Source organism: Dromiciops gliroides, chromosome 1, assembly GCF_019393635.1.
Source record: "Dromiciops gliroides isolate mDroGli1 chromosome 1, mDroGli1.pri, whole genome shotgun sequence".
In the NCBI taxonomy this organism is placed as follows: domain Eukaryota; kingdom Metazoa; phylum Chordata; class Mammalia; order Microbiotheria; family Microbiotheriidae; genus Dromiciops; species Dromiciops gliroides.
Window position 1 is genome coordinate 504,271,960 of NC_057861.1, and position 25,373 is coordinate 504,297,332.

General features: G+C 39.8%; 2 protein-coding genes across 4 annotated transcripts in view; one reads left to right on the forward strand and one right to left on the reverse strand.

The window, feature by feature from the left end:
- TOM1L2 (target of myb1 like 2 membrane trafficking protein) overlaps positions 1-9,543 on the reverse strand; it is a 166,665-nt gene extending 157,122 nt beyond the window's left edge. For 2 of the 3 annotated variants that reach the window (XM_043975340.1, XM_043975339.1), the window contains exon 1: positions 9,323-9,543. In XM_043975340.1, coding sequence (XP_043831275.1) covers positions 9,323-9,374 — 52 coding nt within the window. In that variant the 5' untranslated portion in view covers positions 9,375-9,543. The remainder of the gene's footprint in view (positions 1-9,322) is intronic. The other variant, XM_043975341.1, reaches the window with a different exon arrangement.
- A 348-nt stretch (positions 9,544-9,891) lies between these two features.
- The window catches only part of DRC3 (dynein regulatory complex subunit 3), an 85,126-nt gene continuing 69,644 nt past the window's right edge, over positions 9,892-25,373 (forward strand). The window contains 3 exon segments of the mRNA XM_043978563.1: positions 9,892-10,026; positions 24,353-24,409; positions 24,527-24,704. Coding sequence (XP_043834498.1) covers positions 24,545-24,704 — 160 coding nt within the window. The 5' untranslated portion in view covers positions 9,892-10,026; positions 24,353-24,409; positions 24,527-24,544.

The following is a 25,373-nucleotide window of genomic DNA, read 5'->3' on the forward strand; positions in this document are numbered from 1 at the left end:
GGCTGATAGTGTCCAACACCCTCCTCTGAGATTTAGAGCACTACCAACCTGCTGAGAAAGATATTGCAGGGAAGCTCCGCCATGAGGAGAAAGCATGTAACTTGGAAACCATGTGACTTTAGCATCCAGAAGCTACCTCCTGTTAGTTGTGTCAATCAAAGTTACCAGCCAATTAGCTTGGAACTGTGTATGTGTAGATGGCCTTTTTTCCTGTTTCACAAGAGGTTCTGGGAGTAGCCACGGTGAGATGCGGGGCACTTTTAGAGATAGTTAGATTTTTACCTCTCTCTCTCTCCTCACGAACTTCTGATGCACTTTAATAAATACTTAAAAGTCTAAACTCTTGCTAAAGCTTCTAATTTGAGGCGACCACTCATTAGATTTTAGACATCATACCTAGAATTTTAGGCCCTTACACTCCACAGACAGTCTCTTGGCCCTGGAGATAGCATTATGGAGAGTAGAGGAGCAAGAGGCTCTCAATTTAGAGGAATAGCAGCCTGGGCACTTCTGGACAATGCCCAAGTTCCTAGAACCAACCCTCTGGGAGAGGAGGAGAGTTCCAAAACCAATGAGAAGCAGGAAGGATCGATCAGTCATGGCATGGAGGAGCAATCCTGACCTTTGCCTTCTACTATTACAGTGATTTTTGTGAACTGTTTGTCCAATGGGAGCAAGGTTGATTCTACCCTCCATCAGAACTGAAATAGAGCTTATTAATATTTTTAAATAAATGTAGTAAAGCTAAGGAACAAAAGTTCTGAAAGATGTCACTGAAGATTCAAATCACTTCAACATCATTTCCATCTTCTTAGCATTTACTCCATTTTTGCAGGATAAGGTGAATTTATCCTTATCAATATCAAACTCCCATTTGTGCCCTTGATGCCACCCATTCCCCTTCTGACTCCTCCAGGAGCTTGATCTTTGATCATTCATTTTCATATTCTCTCTCTCCCCCATTTTCAAATCTTCCCATCTCCACCCATTATTTTCTTGTTGTTCTGAAACAGACCAAAATCTTCTGCATCTTTACAAAACTTTTACTTGACAATAGGCTCATCCTTTTCCCAATTTTTGTCAAGGGTACCACCATTTTTCTAGGCACCCAAGTTTATAACCTCAGAGTCATCCTTGACTCTTCACTCTCTCACACTCTTCATATTCAATTAGATACTAAATCTTGCTGATTACCCATTCTCATCATCTTTCCCATTGGTTCTTTTCTCTCTACTCACATCACAACCACTGTGGTCCAGGGTTTCATCACCTGTAGCCTAAACTATTACAAGAGCCTCCCAATTGGTCTTACTTATATCCAACGCCTCTTTTTGCCAGTCCATTCTCCACACAGCTGCCAGATTGGTATTCCTAAAATACTAGCTTGCCTATTCTCAAGAACCATCAAGAACTCCCAATTGCCTTTAGGATAAAATGCAGACTAGTTGGTTTGGCATTTAAAGTCCCTTACAGGGGCAGCTAGGTGGCACAGTGGATAAAGCACCAGCCTTAGAGTCAGGAGGACCTGGGTTGAAATCTGGCCTCAGACACTTGACACTTACTATCTGTGTGACCCTGGGAAAGTCACTTAACCCTCATTGCCCCACACAAAAAAATACTTAAAGTCCTTTACAATATGGCTCCAGCCCATCTTTCCAGTGTTAATTATTCTCTCTAAATCACTCCATACTCCAATCAACCAGCTTACTTGCTTATCCCCATATGTCATTCCATCTCCTACTTCTGTACCTTTCATATGCTGTTCTTCATACCAGAAATACTCTCCTTCCTCACCCTGACTCCTTGAAATACCTGGCTCCTTTATGGGAGACTCATCAACTGCCAGCACCTTCAAGAGGCCTTTCCTGACTCCCTGAGTTGCTTGTGTCCCCTCCCCCAAATCATTTTGTATTTGTTTTGTATTTGTTTTGTATTTGTTTTGTATTTGTAATGAGGCAGGTTCTCCCCCACCTCCCTCAACCTGGGACTTCACTGGCACCTCCTTTGGTGAAGCTTCCTGGTCACCTAAGGACATAAAAGTCCCACCCAGGTGGGGCTGAGACCCCTCCACTTTGGTGCTTGTCTGAAGGCCACTACAGTCACTCTACTTTGCCCTGCTAACCAAAAGCATATGAGAAGGGGGAGAAAATTTCGAGAAGCTAAGTTTCATTATAACCTTGTTGCACATCCTTTCTATGTTAGGGCAAAGTAAACCCCCTCTTGTTAACTGTTTAATGACTTACAAGTGCTTCATTTGGTCTTCAGATCAAACCTGAACAGGGTATTGCTCGGCTTTAGGCCCACTCTCAACAGACCACGTCATATCCAGTATTTATTTATCTGAAAACATCACATCCCCCAGCAGAACATGTTCCTAAACAGCAGGAACTGCTGCCTGGCATAAATGCACACTGGTTGATAACCAAGCTTGGAGAGTTGGCCTGAGGCACTGAGAGGTTGTGTCTTGCCCAGGGTCACACAGCTGGTATGTGTCAAGGGCAGACTTTGAACCTTTCTGGGGTTTTTTGTTTGTTTATTTGTTTTTAGTGAGGCAATGGGGGTTAAGTGACTTGCCCAGGGTCACACAGCTACTAAGTGTTAAGTGTCTGAGGCCACATTTGAACTCAGGTACTCCTGACTCCAGGGCCGGTGCTCTATCCACTGCGCCATCTAGCTGCCCTGAACCTTTCTGAACAGAGTCTGAATATCTTTCTGACTCTGAGGCGTAACTCTCCATCCATGCCCACATCCTGTTTCTGTCTCTGCTTCACTTTTCTTTTGATACTTACTTCTTACAGATATCCATGTAAATATTCACAAACATACACATTTTCATGCCAGAATATTCCACCATGCATACGCATTAACATTTATTTTTTGATGAGTCAAATTTCACATGCTACAATGCAGGCTTGAAGTCTTCATAAGACACAGAGGGTACGGGATTTTGAAACCTTGTCTGGGACATGCCAATACCTTATCCTGGCTCTGATTGTTACATATTACTTTATAAACATTTGTAAACTCTTTGAGGTCAAAGATCAAGTCTTATGCCTTTCTGAACCTTCCACACAGAGTGGCTTGTACAAAGAGGTCAATATATATTTGTGGATTGAAAACTTGATGGGTTCTGTCTCCACAGTAGAAAAAAAAAAAACGGGTAACTGCTAAATTTTGATATTTGACATTTCTGCAGTTTACCAATGCCATCGCTCCATGTATATTCACAGGCAAAGTTCCCCCACAACAATAACTAGTCTTCATTGTTTAAACCGCAAATAAAGAGGTGGTGGAAATATGGAAGTTTTAGTCCGGGACAAAAAAAACCCAACTGCGTTTACTACCTCAAATATTTGTCAACATTTCTTCTTCAAGTCCTCTCTTCTTCTCTGACACTGCCATCACTCCGGTGTGGTCCCTTATCACCTCACACCTGGACTATCTCAATAGACTCTGGTTGGTGTCCCTGCCACAAGCCTCTCCCCAGTCCAGCCCACTCAGCTGTTACATTGATCTTCCGGAGGCCCAGGTCTCACCACATCACTTCCCTACTCAATAAACTCCAGTGGCTCCCTATTACCTCTAAGATCAAATATAAAATTCACCGTTTGGCTTTTAAAGTCCTTCACACCTTTCCAGTCTTCTTGCATTTTACTCCCTAGATGTGTTCTATGATCCAGCTATACTTTCTGGCCTCTCCTTGCTGTTGCTTACACAAGACACTTCCTCTCCCCACTTGTTGCCTTTTCACTGGCTGGAATGTTCTCTTTCCTCACCTATGCCTCCTGTCTTATTTCAACTATCAGCAAAAATCCTACATTCCACAAGAAACCTTTTCCAGTCCCAGTATTAAATGGGTACCTGTATAAACAGAGAGAGGGCTAATATCTTCCCTTTGAGATTAACCCAAATTTATCCCATATATATCTTTGGGGGGGGGGTGCGGGGCAATGAGGGTTAAGTGACTTGCTCAGGGTCACACAGTAAGTGTCAATTGTCTGAGGCTCGATTTGAACTCAGGTCCTCCTGAATCCAGGGCCAGTGCTTTATCCACTGTACCACCTAGCTGACCCATATCCCATATATATCTTGTATAAAAGCAGCTGTTTGCATGATTCTACCTCCCCATTAGAATGTGAGCACCTGGAGGGCAGGACTGGTTTTGCCTTTCTTTGTATCCCTAGCATTTAGTGCATCTTACACATAGTATTGAATAAATACTTGTTGACTTGACTCACATCTCTATGTTTTTATATGTTTATATGTTTTTATCATATTCTATCTTGAAACACACTTATTTATGTTGTTGTTGTTTTGTTGTTCATTAAGTTGCATCTGACTCTTTATGACTCCATGGACCATACTGCCCAAGGGGTTTTCTTGGCAAAGATACTGGAGTGTTTTGCCATTTCCTTCTCCAGTAAATTAAGACAAACAGAGGTGAAGTGACTTGTCCAGGGTCACACAGCTAGTCAGTGTCTGAGGCCAGATTTGAACTCATCTTCCTGACTCCAGGACCAGCACTCTACCCACTGAGCCACCTAGCTACTTCCTTGTGCATGTTAGATTCCTTCTAATAATAGATAATATTTCTATAGTGCTTACTATGTGCCAGGCAGTGAGCTAAGCACTTTACAATTATTATCCCATTTGATCCTCACAACAACCCTGGGAGGTAGGTGCTATTATCCCCATTTTACAGATGAGGAAAAATAGACAAACTCAGGTGAAGTGATTTGCCCAGGGTTATGCAGCTAATTAAGTGTCTGAGGGTGGATTTGAATTCCCCTCTTCCTGACTCTGGGCCCAGCACTCTATCCAGTGCACCATTCAGAGGCCAAGCTAGCAAACTCTAGCTGCTCCTGTGAATAAACCATAAGCTCTTTGACACCAAGCACTGAGCATTGTGGCTTGCCTGTAGAATGGATATTGAATATTTGTTGAATTTAATGCAATTATCTGACTTAGTTTAGTAAGTATAGGCAGGCAGAAGTTAGATATTCAACATTCAAACAATACTATGAAGCTGTTTTTGCATGATAGTATCTCTACATATGCACACTTCACCAAAGAATAACTGCTTCTTACATGCTTATTCAAGCAGAACTCTAAAATCATCTCATGAATAAGGCTTGTTTTTCACTGCATTATTGTCTGGGCTCTCTACCTATTCCAAGATTATTTGTAAGCATCCAAACTCCATCTTTGGGAAAAGATTCTCTAAAAACTTTTAGATACACATAAATGAGGAAAACTGTAAAAACATCCTTGTACCTTAGTCAACCCCCCACATAAGGATACCTTTTCTAAAACTGTATAGTTGATTTAAAAGAAGTTCATTCAACACTAGGAAATTTGTCCTAAGGAAAAAAACAATACAGGAAATAAAGATAATTAAATTCTGTACCTCCCACTCCATTTTCTCAGCTTAAAAAGGAAAAAAAAAAATCACTGTTCTCAAAGGTCACCAAAAAAAAAAAAATAGAGTAGAATGTGATCAATTCTGTTAGCCAAAGATATACTCTATACACACACACACACACACACACACACACACACACACACACACACACACACACACTCAACACCCCCCCCCAAAAAAAAACAAAATAAAAAGGTGAAAACACTGGGAATATAAAGGCAAAAACAGTTCCTGCCCTCAAAGGAACTTACATTCTAACAGGGGAGACAATACATAAATACACATACAATAAGGATGTGTACACAGTAGATATATGGCAGCTTTAGAGAGGAAGGCTCTGAAAGGCATCCTGTAAAGGAAGCATTTAAGATGAGTCTAGAAAAAAGTTAAGGAGTCTGGGGCAGCAGTGGATGGGGCAACGGCCCTGGAGTCAGGAGTACCTGAGTTCAAATCCGGCCCCAGACACTTAACACTTACTAGCTGTGTGACCCTGGGCAAGTCACTTAACCCCAATTGCCTCACTAAAAAAAAAAAAAGTTAAGGAGTCTAAGAAGTGGAAGTGAGGAGGCAGAGCATTCCAGGCATGAGGAACGGTCAGTACAAAGGCCTGGAGATGGGGGATGGAGTGTCATGTGCAAGGGAAAGCAAGTAGACCAGTATGGCTACATGAAGAGTATGTTGAAGGCAGAAGAGAGTAAGAAGATTGTCAAGGTAGGAAGTGGCTACAAAAGTGTCTCAAATTTACTGAACACAAAGTGCCATATGAGTATGACTCAAGAATAAAAAAGATGATATCATATATGAAAATTCTAATCCCATAGATTATAATCCTAACATTTTATAATTCATCAACTTCTTTTTTTTACAATATAAAACAGAAAGTCTTAAAACCCAACTTGGAGCAGGTGAGAGGTACTATTTTATCAGTTGGAAAATAGTCATAGAAAGAAAAATGTAGAGAATAGCAAGAAAACTTAAGCCTTTAATGTTCTCTATAACATGACTCTACCATACACATCCAACCAATTTTTCTAATTCTCCTCAACAATTCACCCTTTGTTCTAAATTTGCCCATCTCCTTATTGTCCCACAAACACACCTCTTCATTTCTTGCCTCCATGTTCTTTGTTCATGTCCCTTCATTCTTTCCTTTAAAGCTAGTCTTCCTGAAAGCCGTCCAGGATCATTCAGCTCTCACTGCCCTTCTTCACTGAATTTCCACATTACAAAGTTAGTATAATACAATTTATCAGTTAATTGTCTATTAACTTTTATTATTCTCTATTGTTTCATGTAGGTCAGTTTTGTCTCTCAACTTGTAGCCTAAGTGAATAAAATATATAGGTGGATGACTGGACTAGGTAACTTGTAGTTGAACATATTTCGTTTTAAGTGTAAGAGATTTCAGAGATTCAATTCTAAAATTTGACAGACAAGGAAACTGAGGTCCAAAAAGGTTTAATCAGTCAGTCAGTCAGTCAGTCAAAAAGCATTTACTAAACATTTACTATATGCCAGGAACTGTTCTAATTGCTGGGGACTTGCCCAAGGTCACAAGCAAGTTGGTGACACAACTAGAATGATAATCTAAGTCTCCTTAATATCTAGTCAATTGCTTCTTCCATTAGATCATTCTGTATCTAAGGTCCCTTCCAACTCTGACATTCTATGAAAAAAGTGGAAGTTCTTCGAGGGCAAGAACCGTGTCATACTCAGCACTTATTTGCTAATTGGTTATTATAGTCCATCTTCTGTCCAACAGATTAAGATATCTCCAAAGTACAGACATTTAATGGAGTACAAAGTGCTATGAAAACAGCCTCTATTCATTTACTGACACAAAAATTAAAACACTAGTAAATATATATTATGGAAACTTACTCTAACCTTTAACCACTATTAGGACCTTTGCTCAAACTTCTAAAGGGACAACTGTCTCAGCAGATGTTCCCTGATGGACAAATGGGACACTAACCTAATAAGATTAACTTTAACTTTCACCCTTCTATCTTCAGTGTGCATAGGCAGTTCTGTAGTACAGTTCTCCTAACATTATTCAATTCATCTTTGCATTAATTTACTAATCCAAAGAGAGGTTTGTTTGTTTATTTGTTTAAGAGGCAATTTTTTTTTTGCTTTGGAAGTTGTGACTTGCCCAGGGTCACACATCTGAATTTGAACTCAGGTCTTCCCCAGCTCTGGGCCTGGTGCTCTATTTACTGTGTCGCCTAGCTGCCCCCAAAAAGTTTTAAGATTCCAAGATGAACTGAGTAGCTGGTATGAACGTGGCATAAGGTCCTTATGGAAAATTACCTGAAGGGTGTGGGAAAAGAAATAGGGGGGGAGAGAGAAGGGATTGGGAAAGTTTTCCTTGGCTACCGCACCACTAAGACACAACCTCTTTCATTCCTCCTTAATCATTTCCAAAAGCCAGTTTCTGAGACAGGTGAAGGTTCAGTAATTTTTCAGGCCTCTAAAACCAGGAAAACAAGGCAGCCGGTAAGCAAGTCACCACTACCTTAACTAATCTTACATGCAAGTGGAAAAAAAATGCACCCGCCCAAAAAAGAGGTTTTACCAGTCCACCCTCCAGCCCATAAAATAACCAAGTCACAACATTCTTGACTACTCCTTTTGCCTTGGGCAAACAAGCAAGTAAGTTTTTGCAAAGAAGATCCTCAGCAATGATTTGCATAGTCTATCAAGACAGGCTGGCTCAGTGCTTCTTTGCAAACACTTCCCTGGTGCACTCTCCCAGTGATCACAATGGTATCCCTTTCAAGAGTGTCTGAGATCCCCAGAGACATTAACAAGGAAACTATCAGTGTTGCAATTTAACCCCCACCCAAACAAAAAGATCCAGCAGAAGTCTTCACTGTACTTCAGAAAACTTAAAAGAGAATGGATCACAGATCTAGAGGCAGAGGGATCTCAGAGTACAATCTAATTCAATCCCCTCATTTTAGAGATGGGAAAACTGACACCCAGGGAATTTTAAGTGATTTGCCCAAGGCAACACAGACCCTAGGACCAACAACAAGGTTAACATCTGAACCCAGGTCTTCTGACTCCAAAGCCAGTGTTCTTTCCACTGCACCATGCTGAAAGAGAGAACCAGAGAGAGCAAGAGAATGAGAGGGTGAGACAGAGAGAAAAGAGAGAGGAGAGAAAAAAGAAGAGAGCAGAAAGAGAGGAGAGAAAAGGGAGAAAAGGAAGAGGAGGAGAAGAAAGGAGAGAAGGGAGAAAAGGAAGAGAGGGGAGGAAGGAGAGGAAAGGGAGAAGAGAGGAAAAGAGAGGGAAGAGGAGAAGAAAAGAGACAGAAGAGAAGGGAGAAAGAGAAGAGAGGAAAAGAGGAGAAAATAAATAGAGGGGAGGAGAGGAGAGGAGAAAAGAATGGAGGAGAGGGGAGAAGAGAGTTGAAAGAGGAGGAGGAGGAGGAAGAGGAGGAGGAAGAAGGAGAAGGAGAAGAGAAAAAGAAGAAAGATGTGATGAGGTAGTCAGCGAGTGGAAGGTACCACGTACTACCTCGTACATGGGGGCACCACAAGGATGGTTCAGGTGGACACCATACAGTTGGCATTGCTCAGAGGACCTTGCCCAGGCTACCCCACACTCTCCTGCGCGGACTGGACTGAGGGGTCCTCAAGCAGGGACCATCCCCTGAGGAAGCATCCAATCAGAGGGTCGGGTTGGGAAGGGGGATGGGGGTTGGTGCTAGGGAGATGACCCAAGCACCCACTCAAAGATGCGGCCAGGGCCTGGCACAGCTCCCTTGTCCGCCCCAGGCCCACGCCACCGCGGGCCGCAGAGCGCCTGAAGAAGGAAGGTTGGGACCGGACCAAGACGCCCCAAAGATGCCGCCCCTCCATCCCCACCCCGAAACCGCCCTGAGGGCCTTACCGAGGCACTGTCCCACTGGGGTGCTGAACGGGTTCCCCAGGAGAAACTCCATCTTGTGAGGACAGCACCGCAGGCGGCGGAGGCTCCGACCAGCTGCCCGCCGCCGCCGCTGCCGCCGTCGCAACCACCCCCCACGGCTCTCCCGGCCTGAGTGACACTTGCCCCCTTTCCCGAACGGTGAGCTCCGGTCTCCCGGCCCCTCCTGCCGATCTAAGTCCTCATTGGACCGTGCCTCCGTAGCCTTCCACCCATTGGCCATAGACCGTCCTCCAAGATGCCCCCGCTTATCCCGCAGCCTCTGATTGGACCGCGGGGCAGGTAGGTCATTTGAGCCATCTTTCTGGTCCCGGCCCCGAGTCGGGGACCCTCAATTTGATTTGCCGAGATAGCGCTCTATCTGAAGGCTTCCCATAATGATTGGATTAAAAACGAGGACGTCACCACCACCTCCCGCAGAGGCGGGCCAAGGAGGGCCCCGCCCTCAGAAGACAGCGATTGGAGGGAGATTTGTTTTCTCTATGACTGGTTGGTGAGAAAAGCATTTTCCCCCACCCAAAAGTTTGGGCATGTGACCAGTCAACTTTCACCTTGGAGAGACCGTCATCGGATTTCCCCTTAGCAACCAGACAGTCGCGTTATGCTCCCTTAGCAACCGGGCAAACTTCTTTGAGGCTGAAACGAGACGGAGGTTAGAGCTCCGGAAGGTGAGATGTCCCGAGCTGAGAACCAGAACGGCCTTTCGGGGACGGACCAAAGGGGAAGGGCGTCATAGTCTGTCCTGATCCCCCAGGACCCAGCCGGGGCCAGGACGAAGAGTAGAGGAGGATCCTAAATTCTACCCCCCCCCCCCCCCACCATTCCTACAGTGTCTATCTCGGGAATTAGTACGTGCCCACAAGTCTCAGTCTCTTCATCCGTTCGATGGGGACACAGGACTCTTTACCCCTTCAGCCCGCATTATCTGCCTTTTGAAAAGATCCTCGGTTCCTGGGGCAGGAGGGGTCTTCGAAATAATACAGCTAGGTCCCTATCGGTGCGAATAAGGAACTCCCCTGAAGCGGTCTTGTGTATTCGAATTAGCCCAATTCGAAGTTATAATTGTGTAAAATACGATAATTAGCTCTAGCCTAATGGAAATATGCAGTGCTAATTTAATTAATGCCTTCCACATATTGCCTACGTTTTCCTTCTCCTCTCTCCTTCTCCCTCTCCTTCTCTGTCTTTCTATCCGTCCCTCCCTTGCTCTCCCTGTCTCCCTTCCATCTTCCCATCTACCCATCCATCCTTTTTCTTTTCCTGACAACTTTCTCCAAAAGGTCTCTATTAACGAAACAATACTTTTTCAACAAACCCCTTCAGAGGATTCATCATTTGCACCAATCCGAACCTAGTTATGAGTTTCCAAAGCATCCTTTCCCTGCAACAAACCTTTGAAGGGGGTAATGCAAGTATTTTTATCCTCATTTTACTTAAGGTGAAATTTAAGGGATAAAATAACTTTCCCACAGCCAACTCGTCTAGAGTCAGAGGTATGATTCAAACTCAGAACTGCACCAATTGTAAATCTAATGCTCTGTCCACTCTATTTTTACTTTTTTCCCCTCTCTTTCCTGTACCCCTGCTAATGTTCGGTCCAATTCATTCCATATGTAACAGTAGCTGTCAGTGTGGAGCCTGAGGTGGGCACACTGAAAGGTAATGGGGATGGGAGAGGAAAATCGAAATGCTCACAGGCTATACCTTCTGGGACTTAGAGGCGGGACTCTGTCCAGCCTTTCATCCTCCCTTCCATCCTGGTCGTCGGGACTCAAGGCAGGTTTAGCCCTAGGGGCAGCTGTTCATAATGGGTTGCATTGGTGATTTTGAAGATAACTGAAATTTTTGGCTCTTTAATCATAGGAAATAATTTGCCCTTGGGGAGAGTGAAAGCTTATAACAATTGTAATAAAATTTGCTCCCCTCTGCAAGGAAGGTGGTCCCTTGACCACCAAGTCAGAACTGGAGGATCCTCGCTTATGTATTCTGAAAAATATAGAAAACTCTTCAGGACCACCCCACCATGCACACAAAGTAAGGAGTGGGCCACAGGTAGTGGGAACAAACATATTCATAAAGAGAATAATAAGGCTTACAAACTACCATGTTGAGGGGGAGTTAGCAGGGTGGAGGCAAAATGGGAATGTATGAAAATATATGGAAGTATTTTTGTCTAATTCTGTCTAAAAAGATGGAATGGGGAGAAGGGAAGAGGAAGTGTGGGGAAGAGACAACATTCTACCTTACCTTGCATTTCTCAATTAAGAAGCATTCACCAAGCTTGGGCTCATCCCCTGCTCTCCTTACTACTAACTACCTGCCGCTAGTGGATGAAACTTCTGCCAGTTCTGGGTGGACACCATAGTGCTGTCCTCCTGCAGCCCTTTCTTGGCTCATTCTCCACCATCTCCCCTGCTCAGCCGCCCCTGCCTCAAAGACCCAAGCATTGCTAGGGTGTGGAATGGGAAGTGGCAGGAGGTATAGCCATGAGATAGTCGGCACCGGGAAAATATAAGGCACAGCATCAAATACCCACCAGCACATAATAGAACAAGGATAATTAATTGAATACCCCAGGTAATGGGAACCAAGGGCATAACTACAATATATGCAACAGACAGAGCACAAGGCAAAACTTTACTCGACAGGTGCTTTGTGACTACAGGTCTAATTTACACTTAGAATATATATTACAGGGGCAGCTAGGTGGCACAGTGGATAGAGCACCAGCCCTGGATTCAGGAGGACCTGAGTTCAAATCCGGCCTCAGACACTTGACACTAGTTGTATGACCCTGGGCAACTCCCTTAACCCCAATTGCCTCACCAAAAAAAAAAAAAAAAAGAAATATATATTACAAGCCAAGTATTAATAGCAATAATAACTGCAGCAGGCAGATGAAACAATAAAATTAGCAAAACTATGAACAGAACTAACAAAACTAAGCAAAATTAATAAATGTTGCTATAATACAGTCATAGTACCAGTACAAAGCAAGGAAACATCACAAAATGACAATTTACACATACTTAAACATATGATAATTAACAGTTATATATCTTACATATATGTCAATGAATATATATCGAAGTATATTCAAAATATATATGCTACATGGATAAACATTACTATTATTGTCCTCAACTTCTTGTTCAACAGAGGGATATACTGGTTGTGAGTGTCTTTAGTCTTTCTGTCCTCAGTCACTCAAGAATACAAATCAGTATGCAAGCAAGTTTCACATCTAAACATCAGCAAATAGGGTGTCAAGTTGGTGGCTTTATTCCTAGTAGAATTGCATGCATTTTCAAGATAATCCATTTGTTGTCTCCATTGAGGTTTTTTGTTCTGGTAACTGCACTCTTCACCCATTCAAAAGAACCCAGTTTAAACATTTGGAGTTGTGGTTCCCTTTGTAGGTAGTAAGATCTTGTTCTAGACTTCCTGAGGCCAGCCAAAGCTCAAAGCTCGTTGAGCAATGAACTTTCAAAGGCTCTACCATGATCAGAGTAGAACCTCACAGGATGTCTATACACTGAAAGTGCTTTTACAGGATCATTGGTTTATACCATTGCTGACTCTCAAAAGGAACTCATGGCACCTCTGAAGATACCTGAGCCTAAATCCAGTACCTTGGACTTCTTGAGAATACTGCATTCCATAATATTTTATCAACTGTGCAAACTTTCTGGTTCTTGGTTGAATATATCAGTACCTACAGTGTGAACCACACTGACTCCATCTTGTGACTCAATTCGGGATCTAGCTCAGTTCCCTTTCTATTCAGTTATGGATCTAGTCCAATTTCTGTCTTGTGAGAAAACTTTATTCAATGATGAGAATTGTGAGAAAATTTTATTGCATTGTTTGAACCTAACCCTGTATGGCTGGGGAACTAGACCATTTCTACTTGCTGCTTAGACTTAAGTTATACTGACCAGAAATCCAATCAGACCTGAAGAATGATGCAAGGAGCTTTCTCACAATTATACGTCTCAAGCAGTCCATATGTCTTATCTGAAAACTGGCCCCATACTGGTCAATCAGTTATTGTTTCCATGTTCCTTTGATTGAATATAGACACTCGGGAGAGGGAGTGAAACACCTCTTTTTTTCTGATTTCTGGAAATTGTACCTGTTGACTCTCTCCCTCCCAACTTAGAAAGTCCCTAATCTTTCCTTCAGTTAGAAATCAAATTTCCTAATTTGTATCCTGCTTAATTGAATTCTTTTAATTAATTGGTCTTACTTGATTAATTTTTCTTTTTTTTTTTTTTTAAGTCAGGCAATTGGGGTTAAGTGACTTGCCCAGGGTCACACAGCTAGTAAATGTTAAGTGTCTGAGGCCGGATTTGAACTCAGGTACTCCTGACTCCAGGACAGGTGCTCTATCCACTGTGCCACCTAGCCGCCCCCTTGCTTGATTAATTTTTAATGCATAAAATCTGTGTCCCCCAGGATTCAGGCTCCAGTATCAAGCAGAGGAGGCCTGATCCCAATTTGTTAGGCAATTGGAATACATTGCTTAATAAATCAATATGCTTGGAAGCTTAAAGCTTTGTTTCCTCAGTCATTTCATCTTCCACCTGCCACAATACTTAGTGAAGTGGTCAGTTTCTACCAATATATAGTTTGTGCTCTTGCTGTCTCCTCCTAGAGATAGGAAGTCAATGCTAAAAAGTCCTAATGGTTCGCTGGTATTTATATTCTCAAAACATGCAACATGAATTGATAGTATATTTTTATTTATTTATTTAGAATTTAGTTTTTTCCCAAATTACATGTAAAAACAATTTTAACATTGATTTTTAAAACTTTGTGTTCCAAATTATCTTCTTCCCTCTCCCCCCAACCACCCTTAAGAACACAAGCAATTCAATATGTTATATATGTGTAGTCATTCAAAACATTTATTTGTTTGTTTAATTTAGAATTGATAGTATATTTTTTCTTTCTTTTTCTTTTTTTTCTTTTCTTTTCTTTTTTTTTTTTTTTGGTGGGGCAATGAGGGTTAAGTGACTTGCCCGGGATCATACAGCTAGTAAGTGTCAAGTGTCTGAGACTGGATTTGAATTCAGGTCCTCCCGAATCCAGGGCCGGTGTTTTATCCATTGAACCACCTAGCTACCCCTGATAGTATATTTTTTACATACAATCAAGCACAACTCTCTCTTCTTAGTGATATCTCTAGCCATTTGGGGTCAGAAAAACCTATTTCTTCCTAGCTCTAAGGTTCTTTCTTGGCCTTTATGTTCAAAGTTGTCATGTACAGCTTGTAAAGCTTTAGAGCAATATGTATTGGGTAGCACCAACTGCTTCCTCACACCATGCTTGGGATCAGTACCAGCCCAGTGCCATATTCCATTGCATAGCTCCGACTTCTACTATTGTCTCAACAATGAAGTGCTTTCAGAAAAAAAGGCCTTTGAGCCCTTTTCTAACACTGCCTCGTTTCTTGTCTTTTATCTTCAAGCAGTCTTTCATCAACCATCTGATCTCTTTGCCAGTAATCCAGACAATTGAGGCAAAAAAAAAGTGTATTCAGTTACCACGCATGGTATGCTGCTGGCATGTCATTTGGTGGAAGTCTTAAACGTTTAGGTGTACTGCTTTCCGCTTGTAGTCCACTTCCTTGGATGTTACATATAATTTTCACTACTTCTTTAGGTGTTACCATAGTACCAGTGTCTTGGTATTCTGGAAAGGACACCTATATCCAAAGACGTGGAAATACCAAATCTTTCAAATTTGGTAGTTAATGCTGAATACATAGTTGACTAGTGCTGCTACCCCTCTAGCATCGAACTTAGCACTGTTTGGGATATGTCTGTTGACAACTGACTGTTCTCAAACCCTATTTGTAACTCTCCCCTGAAAATATTGCCTTAAATTTCTCAGTAATAGTGCACTTCAGGGGCAACTAGGTGATGCAGTGGATAGAGCACCAGCCCTGGATTCAGGAGTACCTGAGTTCAAATCCAGCCTCAGACACTTAACACTTACTAGCTGTGTGACCCTGGGCAAGTCACTTAACCCCAATTGCCTCACTAAAAAACAAAACAAAACAATAGTGCACTTCAAAGCCAGAAACTGCAGGTTGTGGATGAGGTAACAGTTCTCACCATCCACTAGGTCTCTGTTGGCAAATACAGCTGGTTTCATGTGACGATCACTCTCCTGGTACAGGTCTGCTCCCAAGTTCTCCAAGCTGGCATCCGTAGTCAGAATAAAAGGTTTTCTTGGGTTATAGGTTAACATAAGCTAGCACTGGTGTATGTATTAGGCTGCTGGCCAAGTCTTTGAAAGCTTATTCACATCAGTCTGTCCGTCATTCTCCAAATGGCTCTGTTGGTTTTAAGACAACTTTGTGTTTTTTGTCTTCCTGCTTCTGGGTCTCTTCAATAATATATGTTCAGATAAGGTCATTTCAGTGGCTTTGTAGCAGTAACATAGTTTTGTAAATAAAATTTTGATAAGACCTGCCAAATCCAATAAAGTCCTCAAGATTTCAAAGGCTCTTCAGACATGACCAAATCAGGAGCATGTCTATCTTCTCAAAAAGAGTGTTCTTTCCTTTTGGCAATATAGTATGACCCACATACTTGACAAGAACTCTACAAAAATGGCACTTGTAAGATAAAAATTATAGAACATTTTCCTCTAGCCAATCCAACCTTTTGTCAGATTTTCTTCTTGTTCATCTATGTTGAGAGTTGACAAACTTAGACCTGCAGGCCAAATCTAGCCTGCCTGTTTTTATACAGCTTGTCAGCTCAGAATGGTTTTTACATTTAGCTCACAGGATGGTACAAAAATAGGCGGTGGGCCAGATTGGCCCATGAGCCATACAAAGTTTGCTGAGCCTGGGTCTAGAGTCTTCCTAAAGACAATTATGTCATCAGGGCACACCAACACTTCTAGGTAAATTGTGTCTCCAAATACTTTCTCTATCAGTCTTCAGAAGGTGGCAGGTGCTCCCCAGATGCCTTGGAACATATGTTCCAACTGGTAAAATCCAGCTGGAGAGATGAAAGCAGTCTTTTCTTTATCTTCCTCTGACATAAAAACCTACTAATAGCCACTGTGCAAATCTAATAAAGAAATCCAATGGCTGCCTAACCCAAAGTCCAGAAACTCTTGAACTCTTAGCATCATGCTAAAAGTTATCCATTTTTATTGTTGTTCAAAGTCTGGTAGCCAGTATGCAGATATAACTTTCTATTCTTTTGAAGCACTCCATATGGACTCTGTGATGATAGTATTCACTAACAGCTTTTTATCCAGTTTTAAAATGTTTTAATTTTGAACAATAAACAGTAAAATAGACATTCCCATATATAGTAGAATAAAAAAGAGGATTTTTAATGAAACTTCTAGTCTATTACATACAACTTGCTTTTCTTTTTAATTATATCATAAATTCATCCTGTCATTTTAAAAGCTGTCTGGCTTGCCTGTGATTCTTTTTGTCCTTTCTGTTCTTTTCTGTGCAATTTATTTTTTTATTTTTAGTGAGGCAATTGGGGTTAAGTGACTTGCCCAGGGTCACACAGCTAGTAAGTGTTAAGTGTCTGAGGTCAGATTTGAACTCAGGTACTCCTGACTCCAGGGCCAGTGCTCTATCCACTGAGCCACCTAGCTGCCCCCTTTTCTGTGCAATTTAAAATAAGATTCCTCTGTGATTCTTTCTTTTTCTTTTTTCTTTTTTTTTTTTTGGCCACCTTATTATAGCTTCTTCCTGATATTCCCCTTTCCTCCACTGGTTAAAAAGAAAAGAAAAGAAAAGGAAAGGAAAAAGTACTTATAGCAAATACGCATAGTCGAGCAAAACAAATATCTTCACTGGCCATCCAAAATTTATGTCTTATACTTTGAGTCCATTACCTCTCCAGCAAGTGATAGGTAACATGATTTGTAATCCTTTGGAATCATTGTTAAATCATTTCAGTGATAAGAATTCTCAGATCCTTTAAAGATGTTCTTTATAATGTTGTGGTTATATGAATTGTTCTCCTGAATCTACTTACTTCACTGGGTATCAGGCTATGCAAGTTTTCCTGGGTTTCTCTGAAATCATCCATTTTGGCATTTCTTTTTTTTAATTTAATTTATTTTAATTAACAAAGTGTTTTTTCTCTTCCATCTATCTTCCTTTTGTCATTTCTTACAGCACAATAATATCCTGTTACATTTATATACCACAATTTACTTGAGCATTTTCAATTGATAGATACCTCCTTTATTTCCAGTTTTTTGTTACTGCTAAAAGAGCTAGATAAATATTTTTGTACAAATAGGCCTATTCCCTTTTTCTTTAATCAACTTGGGGTAGTGGTATCACTGGGTTAAAAGGTATGTAATAGTTTAGTAACTTTGGGAGTATAGTTCTAAATTGATTTCCAGAATGGCTGGATCATTTCAGGATCTCAACAACAGCACATTAGTGTGCCTGTTTTCCTTCAGTCCCTTCAACAATTGTCATTTTCCATTTTTGTCATTCTTACCTCTCTGATGGGTATGAAGTGGAACCTTAGACTTGCTTTAATTTGCATTTCTTTAATTGCTAGTGAGTTAGAACAATTTTTCATATGGTTGTTGAGAGGTTGTCTTCCATTGAAAATTTCCTGTTCATATACTTTGACCATTGAGGAATAGATCTTATTCTTATAAATTTGTGTCAGTTCTTAGATATCAGACCATTATCAGAGAAATTTCCCATTTACTTTATAATTTCCCTCCTAATTTTTTTTTTTTGTGGGGCAATGGGGGTTAAGTAACTTGCCCAGGGTCACACAGCTAGTAAGTGTCAAGTGTCTGAGGCCGGATTTGAACTCAGGTACTCCTGAATCCAGGGCCGGTGCTTTATCCACTGTGCCACCTAGCTGCCCCCTCCCTCCTAATTTTAAAGGCATTGATCTTACTAATATAAAAAATGTTTAATTTTATATCATCAAAACTGTCCATTTTATCTTCTGTGATATTTTCTATTCCCTGTTTTTTGATCAATGCTGCCTTTTTCCATAAATCTGAAAGGTAATTTTTCCTTGCTTCTCTAATATTTTTATGATGTTACCTTTTATTTTCAAGTCATGTGTGCATTTGGAGTTTATCTTGTTACAAGGTATAAGATAACATTCTCTACCAAATTTCTATCAGATGGCTTTCCAGTTTCCCAGAAATTTTTCTCAAATAGTGTGAATCCTTACCCCAGAAGCTAGAGTTTTTAGGTTTCTTGAAGTATGCTACTGTGTTCATTTGTTTCTGTATGCTGGGTAATTTTTCCTCTGTTTGGACTTGTCCTTTTTATCAGTAACAAATACTTTTGATGATTACTGTTGTGTTGTACAGTTTGAGATCTGATCCTTCAAGACTCCATTCCTCCATGAGATTCTTGACTTTTTGTTCCTCCAGATAAATTACATTATTATTTTTTCTAGCTCTATAAAATAACCCTTTATTTTTATTCCTATGCTTTCTGGTGTTTTCAAAAGAAGAGGAATTGGATTTTGTCAAAAATCTTTTCAGCATTGTAATATGTGGGTTTTAGTATTTTTTATTAATATAGCCTGTTATGTTTATACTTTTAATTATTTTGAATCAACTATACATTCCTAATATAAATCCAACTTGTTCATAGTATATAATACTTTTATATGTTTTGTGGCTTCTTTGCTAATATTTTATTTAATATTTTGCATTGATTTTCATTAGGATTATTCATATATCACTTTCTTTTCTCTATTTTATCTCTCCTTGGTTTAGGTATCAAGGACATGTTTATGAAGAGTCGGAAAGTCACTTCATTTCTTCTTTTTACAAACAATCTATTTATCTATCCATTCATTCATTCATTCATTCATTTATTTTGATGAGGCAACTGGGTTAAATGACTTGCCCAGGGTCACATAGCTAGTAAGTGTCAAGTGTCTGAGGCTGGATTTGAATTCAGGGACTCCTGACTCCAGAGCCCAGTACTCTATCCACTGAGCCACCTAGCTGCCCCTTTACAAATAATTTATATAGTATTGGACTTAATTGTTCTTTGAATGTTGTAAATTTACTGGGCCTTGGGATATTTTTCTTTGGAAATTTAGTTATGGATTGTTCAATTTCTTTTTCCTAATATTGAGTTATTTAAATAATTGATGTCTTTCTCTAATCTAAGTATTATATATTTTATAAGTATCCATTTCATCTCTGTTAACAGCTATTGTGGGCAAAATTCTTCCGAGACTTTTCTTTATTTCATCTTCGGTTGTTTTGAATCCTTGTTTTTAATTTTTTTATTCAATTTTCTTTTTCTCTCTTTAAAAATAAGGTTAGCTAAATGTCTATTTTATTAGTTTAAAATTTTAGTTTTGTTTATCAATTTAATGATTTTTTCTTTCAATTTTAAAAATCTCACTTTTGATTTTCAAAACTTCTATTTTTGATTTGTTACATTTCTAGGGGAGTTTTTTGAGGGGGGATGCATGCCCAATTTATCAAGCTATTAATTCTTTTGTTAATGAAATCATTTAGAGTTATAAAATTTTCCCTAAAGACTGCTTTTGCTGTATCCCATAATTTTTGGTACTTGTTGTCCATTACTTTGATGAAATTTTCTATTCTTTCTATGATTTGTTCTTTGACCTACCAATTCTTTAGGACTAAATTATTTAGTCTTCAATTAATTTGTAATTCTTTCTTCAAAGGCCCTTTAGTAAATATTTTTTCATTACATGATCAATAATGTGTGTTTTTAGCACTTCTATTTTTCTGTACTTGTTTGTGAGGCTTTTTTACCTCAATATGAGACCAAATTTTGTAAAGGAACTACAGCGTAATCACAGAAATTTATCATATGTAATTTTCTAAAATTCTATTCAGTTCTTTAACTTCTTTCTTGTTTATCTTTTTTGTTACATTTATCAAGATCTGAAAGGAGTACATTGAGGTCCCCTAGCATAACCGTTTTGTTGCTTACTTATCCTATAATTCCATTAACTTTTCCTTTAAGAATTTAGAAGGAATGCCATTTGGTGCGTATATATTAAATGTCGATATTGATTTATTATCTATTGTGGTTTTAAGCATGATGTAGTTTCTCTCCTTTTCTCTTTTTATTATTTTTTTTAGTGTAGCCTTGTCTGAAATCACAATATCTATTCTTACATTTTTTAGTTAACCTGAAGCATAATAGATTTTTTCTAGTTTAAAAAAATTAATTTATTATTTATAAAATTATTTTCTTCTTTTTTCCTTTTTTTTTCTTTTCCTTTTTTAAATTTTTTGCAGGGCAATGAGGGTTAAGTGACTTGGCCAGGGTCACACAGCTAGTAAGTGTCAAGCATCTCAGGTTCAAACATTCTTTTTGAATTTTGAGTTCCAAATCATCTCTCTTCCTCCCACCCTCTCCTATATCAATTAAGAAGGCAAGCAATATGATATCAATTCTGCATATGAAATCAGGGACATCATAGTTTTTATCATAGCCTGTCATTATTAACTATGAATGAATCTTTATGCTTCAAGTGTGTTTCTTGTCAACAACATATTGTTGGCCTTTGCTTTCTAATCCCCTCTGCTATCCTTCTCTGTTTGGGGGTCAGTTCATCCCCTTTACAGTCTATAGTTATGGTTGTTAATTGTGTAGGTCCCTTCTTCATCCTGCCCTCTTGTACTTTCCCTTATCTTTATAAGGTGGAGAAATAAAAGAAATTTGTCCAACCCTTCTGACCTAGAATGTAAGTCTTCTCTTTCTGCTCTGTTGCTCCTTGTTTTTTTCTCCTTCCTCACCTCTGGTCACAAGTTTTTACTCTTTCTTTCCTTTCAGTCCCACTTTTATACACTCCACTCCAATGCTTCAGAGATGTCTAGGCAAAAGTAGAAATAACCACTCTGGTTGTGGATCTGTAGAAACAGATCACTTAGGTATGAATATCTTGTTATTGCTAGCAAAGATCCTCACTCTCTGGAGATGACAAAAGAAATGTAGTTCCAAGCTTGGACCTCTCATGTTGTGGTGTTATAATTCTCATTCATTAATGTTATAAATTTCTTAGGAATAATGTTACAAATTTATTACCTCCATTGGAAGAATGTGAACCATTACCCAGGTCCTTTGTCCTGGAAGAGGACCATAACATTTGGGAGGTGATGTCATGACTTGCACTCAAGTGGATTTAAATGAGGGGAGGCTGTGCAACGTCATCAACCTCACTCTCTCCTCCAGAGCTATCTGAGTCTGGTGGTTAGATATATATCAGGATGACTGGACATGGCCTTGGATGTTATAAGGCAATTGGGGTTAAATGACTTGCCCAGGGTCACATAGCTAGTGTCTGAGTTGAGATTTGAACTCAGGTTCTCCCAACTTAAGGGCCAGTGTTCTATCACTGTGCCACCTAGTTGCCCCTTCTTGGGTTGTGCTCAGTCCTTGAAAAACAGCCACTTTGCAGCTTTCCAACTCCTTTACCTTGTCCTTCAGAGCTTTTAAACTGTCCTCATTCGGGGCAGCTAGATGGCGCAGTGGATAAGGCACTAGCCTTGAACTCAGGAGGACCTGAGTTCAAACCCAGCCTCAGACACTTACTAGCTGTGTGACCCTGGGCAAGTCACTTAACCCCCATTGCCCTGCCAAAAAAAACAAAAAACAAAAAACTGTCCTCATTCTCATATATTTGATCTACATCAAGGATTAGTTCACACCCTGAATGTGATAATCTCCGCACTTCAAATGTGAAAATAATTTCTATATATCACCCACCTGTACTCATCAGATTACCAAAAAGCAATAAAACAACTGGCCAAACAAATTAGTAAACTATGGCAATGCCAATTAGAAGCAATAACAGCTAGCAACAATAATTATCAGCAAGGTGAACATGTATGTAAACAGCTAAAATAAGGCAATCATAAAAACAACTGGTATTCTCATTAGCTTCATCAAATGACAAGCATTAATATTCATAAGTGATCATGTCGCACATCAGTTTCAGTTCAACAGAGTTAACTCCGATAAAATTCAAAAGCAATTTAATTCTAAAAAAATTCTTTTGAAAGAAATGAAAAACAAAAGAGAGACCACACTAAAAAACAAAACAAAACAAAACAAAAAGATAGGAATCTTCCAGTAGTGGCTTCAGTGGGAAAGAGTAAGTTAAAATATTATTCATTACTTATCAAAATTGAAAATGGTAGAGGGAATCAATAAAATATGAAATTTTAATTTTAAAAATTCAATATGCTATAATTCTTCTGAAAATTAGTCAGTGTTGGTCTAAATTCAACTCAAGGTATAAAAGAAAAAAATGAATTAGTGAAATATTAAAATGAAAATCCTGAGAAAAGGGTAAAAATCACTAGAGCAAAAATGAAAACCTTTATAATAATAAATTCCTAATAAATATTATTCGAATTATCCTGCTTAAAAGAAACAAAAGGAAAATGAATTGGAATGATTTTTAAAATTTTTAATTAATCCTAGAATGAATTTTCCACTGTCTGAATGGATAGGTAGATGGATGAATGGATGGATGAATAAAAAACATTTATTAAACATTTACCATGTGCTATTGTGTTAAACACTGGAAAACAAGTATAAACAAGTCTGCCTTCAAGGTACTTACTTTCTAACAGCGGAAAACAATAAATGAAGGGGTGCTAGAAAGGGGTGGGGCTGCTCATGATAACCGGATGGGGTGGCCTGGTGCCAGGTAAGATACAATTGGAAAGCTTGCCTATCAGAACACACAGCCCCATGGGGCAGAAATCCCCTTCCCCCTTTTAAGTGGGAGGAAATCATGAGGATGCTCAGAGAGCATTCTAGGTGTGGCTCTGGAGCAGGTTCACAGACCTCACCTACTGGGGCAACTGAGAGTATTCCTGGAAGCTGGGGACATTTTGGCCTTTGCACATACTGAACTCCATCAGCAGAGCAGTTACCTGATATAATAGTTTAGGTTCTTTTTGTATTAAGGGAAATAATTTGCTACAGATCCACTTGGAGCCTTTCCTCTACTCTTGGGGATATTCACAAATTATAAAAATTGTAGTAAAATTGGCTTGCCCCAAGGCAGTCCCCCGTCCATTGAGCTGGAACTAGAATATTCCCACTTACATACTTTGTAAAATTTTAGAAATCCCTTGGGATCATCATCCCACATACGATCTGATACAAAGTGAGCAGGATAAACTCATTTATAAAAGGAAAATAGAGGGAAGAAAGTACAGCAGTAGGAAGGGAGAGGCAATGTAAAACTAAGAAAAGATGGGCTTTTTTGTTGAACTCTGACTCAAGAGATGGTCGAGAGGAGAGAGAACCTCTAACAGGTCTTGGATTCCTCGGTTAGGGAGCATTCATCAAGCCTGTAGGTATCCAAATCTCAAAAGGTATTTCCTCCATATTTTCCTGGCAAAAAAAAAAAAGTAGGAGAGGAGGGAAATCACATTTCTCAAGATGCTTCACCATCATTCACACTATGAGGTCTTTAGCACTTGTCTGACTTGGGATGTTCCTCAGAAAAAAAGATCCTCTAATCTTAGTCATTTTTTCCAGTGTTAGGAAATTAACCATCATTATTATAGATTTGTGACTTCATTTATTTGCATATTTCTTACATCAGGTATTGATCCACTACTCATCTTGTACAATTCTTTTCCATGTGTTCCCTCCTTAGGGTATCTACCCAAGTGTGCTGGGGACCTTCTTCTAGGTATTTTAACATTTCATAGGTATGTAACACAGACTTCCTGTGCTCCTGCTACATTATGGGCCCATCTGATTTAATTAGGTATTATAATTTTCATGTCCAAATTATAGATAAAAGCTGGAAAGACTTTTGAAATCATTTCTTTTTTGCAGAGGAAAATGACCAGAGAGGGGGAGCGATTTGTACCAAACTGTAGTTTCTCAAGAAATTTCAGAATGCATTTCTCCTCAGAATAATATTGTATAAGTGGGTTAATTCGATGACTGACTATACTATGTTACTTTCCCCATCTCCCAAATAGGAGTTCTAAGCATCAGTTCTCTGCTCTCTCCACAATCAAGTCTGCTACAGGTCACAGGTAAATTTCTAGTGTGTTCCATAACATTTTATGAATAGTTCTTCCTCTCCCCACCCCACTCCCCTAAAAGAGTGATAAAACCAGATTGCATAAAATAATTACTGTTCTATTCTTTAGGGTAACTAAGATTAGAAGATGATTCGGTTATATGATACTATAGAGCCAAATGTGATCAATGAAGAGTTGCTTAAATTGGCTGTGGAAGAACAGGGCCCTCAGGAAGCAGCAGGACAAGTAGCCAAACAGGAGGGCATTAATTTCAAAGATGTTAAAAGTCTGCAACTAGATTTTCAAAGTAAGTATTTTTTGTTTGTACTTGATCTTCCTTGTTTTGTTCTGTTTAGGTTTTATAAATGTCCTTTTTAAAAAAAAAATATGACTGTCCTTTAGATTTTAAGTAAGGAACTTAAACTCCAAATAAAATGTAGATGTTAACAACAATCTTTACGGTAAAAGATTCGTGTCACTGTTTGAAATAGAGAGACAGTCTCCAGAATTGCCCTGTTAGGGTATTATTGATTCACCTGGAATCCCTGCCACAGGGTTGCATGGTTTAGCTGAGTAGCCTAGCTAGTCACAGACCTGGTCCTTGGTTCACAGGTCTAATAAAAACTCAGGAGTCCTGGGGCAGCTAGGTGGCGCAGTGGATAGAGCACGGGCCCTGGATTCACTTACTAGCTGTGTGATCCTGAGCAAGTCACTTAACCCCAATTGCCTCACCAAAAAAACAAAAAACCTCAGGAGTCCTTAGAAGGAAATCCCTCCTGATTGCCCACAACATTCCACCTGGCAATCTTTTCTGTCTAGACAGTTACCATGGCACCATGCTCCAGATGGTCTTGGGGTGGCTGCTGCCAGTCTCATGCCAGGACTGTAGACATTGTATGTCTAAGGAAGGTTCTGTGAGTTATCTGATGGCATAGGCGCTTATGGTACAAAGGACTTCCTCCTGGGAGGACATAGG